At 33.7% G+C, this 10,270-nt stretch overlaps 1 protein-coding gene across 1 annotated transcript in view; it reads left to right on the plus strand.

Annotated features, from left to right (window-relative positions):
* LOC148273421 (protein Skeletor, isoforms B/C-like) overlaps positions 1-9,981 on the plus strand; it is an 80,990-nt gene extending 71,009 nt beyond the window's left edge. The window contains 7 exon segments of the mRNA XM_088238724.1: positions 2,092-2,300; positions 3,577-3,718; positions 4,560-4,571; positions 4,574-4,682; positions 6,730-6,860; positions 8,443-8,606; positions 9,241-9,981. Of these exon segments, the coding sequence (XP_088094850.1) occupies positions 2,092-2,300; positions 3,577-3,718; positions 4,560-4,571; positions 4,574-4,682; positions 6,730-6,860; positions 8,443-8,606; positions 9,241-9,438 (965 nt within the window). The 3' untranslated portion in view covers positions 9,439-9,981.
* Positions 9,982-10,270: the final 289 nt, after the last annotated feature.

A 10,270-nucleotide genomic window follows, 5' to 3' on the forward strand; every position in this document is an offset into this window, starting at 1 on the left:
TCCCCGAACAAGAATAAAAAACCGAAGATAATAATTACGTCTAATATAGTTTTAAAAGAAGCTTCCCCCAAAAAAAACGTTTTACGAGATATAAATACACAAATGACTAAACGAAAAAGAACTTCTCAAGGCCAATCATCCAAAATAAGAAAACAAAAGAAACATGTGTACAACAGCGACTCAAGCCCGGTGTCGGAAACTTCTTTTCATGCTGCAGACGACTCCGACTACGAAAATTTTGATACTTATATTGCGTCATATTTACAAGAACAAGAAGACTTTGAACAAGAAAGCATAATATCCCCTTTCGAACTGAGTGACATTAATGTTGACGTGAAAGATTGTCATGAATTTCAAGAAAACAGCTGGATAATAGCTAAATTCGCTGCGAAAAAGAGCACTAAGCACTTTGTAGGGAAGGTTTTATCAATAAATGAAAAAATTCCCACAGTGAAATTTACACGAAAAGTCAAAAATTCTAAGCGTGATAAGGGATCAGTCTTCATCTACCCTAGTATTGAAGATGTATGTGCTGTACAAGATTTAAAAGATGTTATTGCAGTATTACCTGATCCCCAAATTTCCCGACGAGGACATTTCATATTTCATTTAAATCTTAATAAGTATAACATCCAATAAGTAAAAATGGTATTACTTACCTAACTAATAAATCAGACGAATATTTTCACAATCGTCTTGGTCAATCTGTCGAAATATTTCCCTTATCGTATTTTGAGTAATTATTTTAATAATTTTGTATTTTGTTTGAGATTTTTTGAAAATATTTCTTTTCTTTTGGGTACCTAAAGATGTACCAAAATATTTGATTTTATAGTTTCCGTACCTAAAGTTAGTAATATAATAATGTTCCTATTCACAAATAGGATATTTTGTTATAACATGCTAATTTTATACTTAACGGTATTTTCAGCAAAATAAGACTATTATTAGCTTGTTTGGTTTTAAGCATATCTAGTTTTTTTAAATATATTCTTAGTGGTTTCTAAAAGTAAAAAGTAACGATGTTGGTTAAACAGTTAGCTATTTTTGTTTTTCGTTTTATTTTTTACGTATGTTTGTTTAGTGTCATAGCTTTTAATATTGTTCCTACTTTGTGTTGCTGAAATTTGAATTACCTGCCTAAAAAGTAACTTTAGGTTTGAGAGAGAAGACTACCTATTATTATAGATATAATAGACTGATATTAATACCTACTGTTACCAACTTTATTTAGATTTACTTCTGATTATTTGTTTAACTTAGGAAAAAATAGAAATAAAAGTGGAAAAAAAATATATTTTTTTGGCACAACCCTACACTTACCGACATGTTTGTATGGGAAGTTTGTGGTACCTGCTACAACTTTCCCCATTAGCTGTGAATAAAAATCTATTTCCTTAATGGCAATAATTTGACTGCCGGGGTCAAGCACAGCGACTCTTGCATATGGAAAAAAAATACTATAAAGAGAAACATTATATTTACTGAGGTATTCTTCGAGGCAAAGTTGCGCCTTTTGCACACAACTTTGCCTACGACTTTGAATGCATGTAATTAGGAAAACTTGCAAGATTTAAAAGGATTTGGAACTTATACGGCTAGGCATTAGGTCCGTCTTCCATCTAAAAACGCATTAACAGCCATAATAATAAATAGGTTCAGAGATATCTACAAAAAAAGTCAAAATTGCGGCAAAGTTGCAGCGTTTTACGGTACTAAAAAAAATCGGTCTGGTAGAAAAGTCCTGGGATTAAATATAACAGTTTAAATATAAAAAAAATAAAAATGGGATTCTCTCCATATTTTTATGTATATGGCAATGTGTTGATCATCACTTTATGACTTTCGGATTCTGAAATACCATTCTTGACATAACAAGATTCCAGTAAGTTTTGTCAAAACTTGTCTCTTCAAATTTGACATAACAATATTCCAGCAACTTTTGATAAAAACTTGTCGCGTCAAATTTTCCTTTTCAACCTTACATCAATCTTAAATCAAGTTTGTACCAAGTTTCACTGCTATCTGGGTAGTTTACTAATCGAAATCTCGATTTTTGTAGCAAGTATTAAAACGTATTTTAATTTTTAGTGTCCTCATCAAGGATCGACGGTATTACGAAGATCGTGTATCGCAGAAAGCTGATCGCCAAAGACAGTTCCATGGACAAGTCCATACCAACAGACTCCAAGGTCATGGTGATCGCTGCTCTCGGTCCACTTAATTCAAGGGGGGAAGCCAATGCTCACTCCATTCCGGACAAGACCACGAAGATTGAACAAATTCACTTCGGATCCAAGGTAATTCCAAATTTTTATTATTCATTTAGATCAAAGGTCAAAGGTGTGATCTACGGGGTTGCCAAATAGAAAGATGCTAGATCAGGGCCTCGATTATGATGGGAAGATAAAGACGTCATACCTTCACCTTGATGGTATAGTTGAAGATAAATTCTCTTTTGCGATTACTAAGATACACTACCGGCCCCTCACCTTCAAATTTTGGGTAGGTACATCGAAATGAAACAAGGGGAGGCGTATGTCACGGTACCCATATCTACGACATAACTTCAGTATGACGTCATAGTTAAAGATAAAAGTCTCCCAATCGACTACTAAGATACACTACCGATCCCCCCACCACCAAGTTTTGATGTAAGTACGTCGGTTTATATCGACGGGTATAGAACCCCTCGATACGTTTATTTACGCATTTAAAGTGAGAAAAATTTTGTTCCATTCAGCAATTTTTACTTTAATTATGATTTATTAAAAATTTTCATCGATTTGAGGCTGGCACTGTTTTTCTTAAAAGCCTATTAAAAATATGAGAGAGAAATAAATAAATTTTGAAGGCGAATTAAATTCTGGCGTAACTGTCAAAATTAACAATAACATCTACTAGCTATTTATTATATAGTTATACAATATTAATTTATACCATTTATTATTTAAGAATGTTTTTGAGTATATTTTTCTAGTTTTCTCTACCTAAACCCAGTAACCATTTTTTTACTAATTTATTTTATTGAATCCGGGTCATGGTTTTGCAATGTTTGGGTAACATATTGAATATTTTGGGGCCCAGAAATCTGAAATTTATTTGCCCGAATTCCGAGTTTGCTGTAGACAGGATTCTCCTACTACTTTGACATGAGTCTCTTTCGGGTATTTTTTTTATTTTTTATCATATGTACGTATTGAATGTATGTTTGTAATGTACATGTTATATTTAAAATAAATTAATTGAATTAAAAGCTAACACCAACTTGCACATTTTGTAATTTTGAAATGTTTCATCTTGCAGAAACAACAATTTCAAAAAAGGGGGAGGAAAGGAAGGAGGCGAATGAATTGTGTATAACAGATTAAACATAAAAAAATATATAAATATTTTTACTTTTACCAGTAAACCTATTTGTTTCTGGAATACCGTATTTTTCGGACCATAAAACACACTTTTTTACTCAATAAATTTTACGAAAATTCAATAAAAAATTGGGGTGCGTTTTATGGTCCGATGCGTCTTATCGTCCGCAAAATACAGTACGTTTTAATATTTCAAAATGATTTACAGGATGATAATACGTGCCAAGGATTGGCATCTCTTCCAACATCGGGAGTTAAAGCGTGGCCCTCTCGAATCATAGCCGGAGAAACTACATTGAATGTCAAAATAGGACCTACCGGAGGACAAAGGGGTTACACTCCCCTCACTGGTAAGCTCAGACATTTTATCATTTAAATATTAATAAATATATTCATATACACCAACTACTTCATAGTATTGGGCAGTGGCGTCTTTGATACCAAATTTCTAGTGAAGCTCAGATTTTAATGATAAGTATAATATGCGTAAATGTTAAGTAGGTACCTACAGTAAATAACACAGTACGGACCATGTTTGTAGGCATCTTTGAGCAATTTTATATTAGTTGCTTGTTTTTTTATCTTCATAATGTATTGATATAATGTGAATTAAAATACATATTAGGTACTGGTGAATAGCAATGATTTCTGTGTGAGGCTCATACCCGTATGCAGAGACAAAACTTAAGGTGAGGAAAGTACATTCTAATTTCAAATGCAGAGAAAACCCGAAGGTGAAGACAATAGAATGTACTTTCCTCACCTTAAGGTTTGTCTCTGCATACGGGTATCAGCCTCACTTGCTTCATATGCTCCTTCGTTCCTGGTATTGGGTGTCTATTTATATCGGGCTGTGGTCCCGTGACTAGTGTCTCGGACTCACGGCTCAAAGGTCCGCGGTTCGAATCCCACTCTACCCCAACTCGATTCCCATTTTCTAATAGTGAGTTATTACAACTCGTTGAAAATGGCCCTCAAAATGAAATATTTGGACAAATCATAAGAATGCAAAGATTTCTAAAAAAAAAAAGTGTTATATTTAGATCCAAATCCCCGTAAGTACCCAATTTGTGCATATTTGTGTCCAGATTTCCTTCTTTTCTTCTTCTTCTTGATGTAAATTGTGCTATATTTAGGTCCAAATCCTCTTAAACACCTACCGGTATAAATTTGTGGTTTTTATTTTATTAGGAATTCCTTCATGGGCATAGCGTGGTACATAAACGATCTTCTGATTCCGGAAGTGTATGTGGAGAGAGGACAGACCTACCAATTCATCGTGGAGGGCGGAGACGATAGAACCAACCCTGCAAGGTAATTATAAAATATTGTTTTCACGAAAATAACCGGTGGCCTTATGATGTAACTAATTCGTTTTGTAAATTCACCGAATCGTATCAGAGGGAACGGGAGCAAAATATGGTTTTGATTGCATTAGAATGATATGGATATACGACGAACGAACGAACTTACGAAACGAAGTTGTGACAGAATAAGCCTGCTGACTTTTTATGACATTTTACACAGAGTGAGATCACTTGGTTTAAAAAAAAATATTGCAAAAACCTATGTACTGTGTAAAACTTCATGCCTTGATGCCCAAAACCCCCTGACTCTGTCAAACTGAGTCATCGAAAGGGTTGATAGTTTCAAATTGAGTTGAATAAGTCACTCAGATACCAAAATAATATTAAAATCCCTAAATTCCACACAAGTCATGGTCAAAATAGCTTCGTATCCAAAGGTATCAAAAATTACAATAATCTTCCCAATGAACTAAAAACTATTCAAACTAATATATCAATAAATAAATTCAAAGTAAATTTAAAGAAACTTTTTGAACCCGTGTAAAAACTGCATTCTATTTTAATTAGTATTAATGTGTTATTATTTTCTGTTTTTCTTTTTATATCCTATAAGTTTTTTTTTTTTTTTCGCATGTACTAGAATATTCAAAATTATATAAATTCTAACAAATAAATAACTATAACAGTGTAAGTCACTCTCCAAGCACAAGAGCTATAGTCCTTAAAATAAAGCTTGATTAGAATGACATTTGTAAGATAAAGTGACAACATAACTTTGTAGTAACGTCTAAAGAGTTATTTATATTGGACTCACAAAAACTCATTTGCATCTGGCGTATTAATTCATTTTTTTAATACAATGCTTGACACATAAATCAACATGAATATATAAAATCAGCCTTAAAACTAAAATAAGCCTAATTATTAACGACGTTCTTACAAGGTTACATCGTTTTGCAAAAATGTTAGAGATGGACAAATTGATCGAATTTAAAAAAAATCATTTGATGCTGTTCATAAAAAAAATATAAATGTCTTATTTTTTGGTGAATAATTGTGTGTTAAACACACTATAATAGCTGGATTTCTTCCCTAGGGAGTTATTCATATTTGACTGTGTAAAATTCACCATTCTGCCCATGTTTGAACATCCACATTTCCTCAACTCTTCCATCTGTTGACTTGTGTGTAAAGTGGCCACTTAAACCAGCCAATGACAGGTCATAAGCCCTGTAAATGCCTAGATGTCCATATTCCCTTCTCAAAAATATTTTCCCTCTCTGTTGAAATAAATTTTAACACTATAATAGGCTTGTTTTTGCATTTTTATATCAATTTTCGGAAACAGAGTTTTATAATTGCATGAAAAAACTGATAAAATCGATTTGATCAGTGATCAGTAATTTCTCATCACTAATGACATTAGTTTGATAGCTGTCATTCTAATTAAGCTATATTTTAAGGACTATAGTCTCTTTTTTGCAGAGTTACATTTGTAACAGTTACTAGATGTATAAAAGTTGATTTGTATTATAATGAAGAAGATATACCATTTATGAAAATTCCAATTGATAAATAATGAGTGTCACTCAGTTTACCCTGAAGATGACCCTGCAATGGTAGCTGAAACGTCGGAACAAATCCAACACGTACGGTATCACCCAAAAAAGAAACATATTAATACCCATATTGATTTTGAACGTACATTTATTTTTTCTAAATCCATTTAATATATTTTTATCGGTATTCGTAGCATGTGATATTTCCCTCTTGTCTCTTCCTAGTCGAACACCAGTCAAGTAAGTTCCTCGATCAAATTAAAGAAGTCAGTTTGAAAGAGCCTCTACAGAGCTAAAAGAAAGGAGAAAGAGATGCGAGTTTTGCTGCAAACTGATTCCAAGGATTGAAAAACCAGAAGAAGTAACACTTTAGAAGTATTAACTTTCTAAAATCGTTACATCTGTTAAAAACCCCTCTCTATAAACCTTCATTAATTTTATTTGATTAATGTTTTAATCTCCTTTGATTTATTTATATTATTTATGCGCATTTAGGTACCACCCGTTCTACATTTGCGACTCTCCGGAAGGAGGATTCGGTCAGAAGTCAGAAACGGAGCAGAGAAGACAGCGAGTGTTTGCAGGAGTTGCCTATGATTCAGAGGGATATCCATTCCCAACTGCAGGTCAGCTTTATTTAAGATATTCAAGACATATACTATAAGAATATTACACTGTCAGCACTGAAATTAACTCAACAATTTCATTATGTAGCTTATTTACAATTTAAATTAAATATATTTCTTTATAATATGTCTCTAGACGGACAGCTGCCGTATCTATATGGCAGCCGTCCGTCTTCAGAAGATGATGGTGTTGTATCATTTAATTTGACGACTGGGAAAAACAGCTTTTCTGGTGACTGTATAGTCCTATACGCTATAAGGAACCAGCACAGTCAGCCACAGCTCTCACACTTCCAGATTGTGGGGGGGGGCTCCAATATGTAGCTGTCTTTCTCGCAGTCTTTTAAGCCTCAGAATTTCCAGCCATAAGTCGTCGTGTGCCACTTTTCCCTCCTTTACGGCTCCTCTCCACACACACTCGTATCTATCCCTGGCGCGATCTTCCTAATGATCAGCGCCAATGCAAAAAACCCTCAGTTAAGAAAAGAGTGGGTGCCAGAACGCATCCTTGACTTACTTCACATTCCACTTTGAAGGCGGTTGACCTTTTACCCTCAAATTGAACAGTGAAATTAGTATTTTCGTGGAATGAAAGTAATATTTTAAGAAGTTTTGGAGGACATTTCACATGTTCCAAGACTTTAAAAAGACCCTCCCTGCTCACAGTGTCAAAGGCTTCGGTCAGGTCAACAAAGGAGATAAACAACCGTTTGTGCTGTTCACGGCACTTTTCCTGATGTCGCCGAAGAGCAAATTGTGTATTTCTAAGTAATTGAAAATTGCACTATTATTTAAGTAAATTATAAAACGCAAATTCTTATTTTCGAAAAACATTTATATTTGTCAGTGAAAATACTTGATGGAAGTTTATTGTCATTTATAGTATATCGTCTTGTATGAGTGATGCTGTGACAATACAAATTATGTACTCATTAAAATAAAATTATATACATATTATAAACTTATGTAATTAGCTAGTAACACAATGACTGTTATATTTATTTATTTATTCATATTTTTCTCTTACAAACTATAATTAATAATAAAAATAATGTGACTTCACTGGGGTTACCCGTGCTGAGGACACTTAACAATATACTTTTTTGAAGTGTTTTTACATTTGAGAATAAACAAAGAAGACTAACTTAATAAACAGAGATAATTAACAAAATATTCAGACAGTTTCAAAAACTAGGTATTTATGCACATCTATATTATTTATATTACAAAACACACAATGGAAATAACAAAAACCTAACATAAGCTTTACACTTGTGGAGCAGTTGATTCAATATTGGTTTGGGCGAATGAGACAATCCATTTTACTTCTACCTAGCTCCACTATCCATTTTTTATAGCCTTTTTAAACATTTAACATATAATACTATCCTTATTGATTTGGCATAAATAGATAAAGACACCAGTCTCAAAGATGTCGCGAAAGCGATGAAACTGGTCACTGGTTATCCCAATTGTGAGTTTTAAGTATCACTCATCTTTAATTTCTATAACATAAAAGCAATTTTTTTTTTTAATAATAAATATTTCTTCTTTTATTTAAAAGTCTCTTGAATATTTGTAGCCGGTCGCTACTGCGAATGGACGCATAAGAACATCGACCGCTCCATGGAGTCTGAGACATTTGAGGAGTACACCAAGACCTTGGACCTGAAGTGTGACGAGGGAGAACCAGCCACCCTGAATTGGACAGTTGCAGAGGAGACGCCAGATCTGCTCTATTATCAGGTAGGGTACTTACCTTTCAGGGTTTTTTTCTTCGGTATGGCAGGCATGAGCTCAAACCAACCACAAAGTAATCTATTTTCCACTCGATTTCCTTGTTCAAAATTTTGACCCAAGAGTATGAGGCCTTTGAGACAAAAACACTCACCTAGGTTTCTGGATCAATTCGACTCATTTTAATTCCATAGTCCATATACATAGATTATATTCTTTGTAACCAGGGGTGGGCTGCCAATTTTTTAGCTTGTTTAGCCCCTTGGAGCTCGCGGGGGGAGGTGGTTGGGAGGAGGGGGGTGTATCATTTTGTTCTAACTATCTAAAACACTAATACATAATAATTAAAAATAATTTTAAATACTTAATATGCACATCGAACGACAAAATATAGATATGGCTTGTTTTTTTATGGTATGGTATGGTAAAATTTTAAGTTTCCCAATACATTTAAACCATCCACTGAAATTGCATTTATGTACTGATTTGATCTGAGAATATTGATTTCTCTTAATTTAACAAGTCAAATTTAACAAGGGGCTCGCGCGAGCCCCTCCGAGCCCCTTGCAGCCCACCCCTGTTTGTAACCGCTAAGTTAGCGCTTTAAATATAAATTTTATACTGTTATTTTCTTTCATTACAGTGTTATTCTCACAATAACTTGGGCTACAAGATTCACGTGGTGGATCCGGGAGTTAATCTGGAGAGAAACGATCTCAGCGCAAACGCCGCTCCTCCCCAGCGCACATCTTCCCACTCCTCACTGCTCGGGCTGGCGGTAACCGTGTTGACAATACACACGCTAGCGCACACACCCACGCTCACCGCGCCCTGCAGATAAGACGTATATTAAATAACATTTTATATATTTCTTATAAATATTCTATGGTGTAAAGTTTCGCTACTCTAAACAATATTTTAATCTTGAACATTGTATTTTTTGTAATCTTGACGCTTCCGTTGGTTTGAGAAGAGTACTGTTGCAGTTGCACAAGTTGAACAGTAATATTATTTTGATATGAAATTACGTCATTCGTACAAAGGTCATTTTTATGATGGAAACATGATTGTCACATAAGTACATGAATTCCGTTTCACAATAACTGTAAAGTGATTTCCAAACTTCAGATTAATCATGGAAGGTGGAAAACAAAGACGAAGAAGGTAGATTTATTGTGGTGGCTTTTATTGCCTTGTCAAAGTGCCCTCTGTTGACGGAGCATTTCATTATTTGATTTTATTTTTTTATTTTATTTTATTTATTTGGATAACCAACAGCTATAATTATCACATATTTATATAACAAAACAAATAACAAATAAGCCAATTACAGGTTTTCACAAGTAGCATCACAGTAAGTTAAAAAAGATTCTCGAACATAAAATGAATAGTAATTAAATGTAAATTTAAAAGAAAAGAAAAAAATACTACGAGTTATTTCGAAAGCAAACGCCGCACGTTATTAAGATTATTTTCAAATAAATCTATGTTAAATGATTTATTAATTACATTAAAATTATTAAAAGTTCGCCATAAATATGAATTTTGCCTATAATTAGATGAAACAAGAGGTATGTGAAGAAGAGGGTTATTTCTTAAAACTTTGGAAGGAACATTGATAGAAAGTTTGCAAAGTAGTTCAGGACAGTCAATTGAACCAGAGGCAATTTTAA

Source organism: Micrasema longulum, unplaced genomic scaffold (assembly GCF_059751315.1).
Source record: "Micrasema longulum isolate JH-2025_06_02 unplaced genomic scaffold, ASM5975131v1 h1tg001955l, whole genome shotgun sequence".
Classification (NCBI taxonomy): domain Eukaryota; kingdom Metazoa; phylum Arthropoda; class Insecta; order Trichoptera; family Brachycentridae; genus Micrasema; species Micrasema longulum.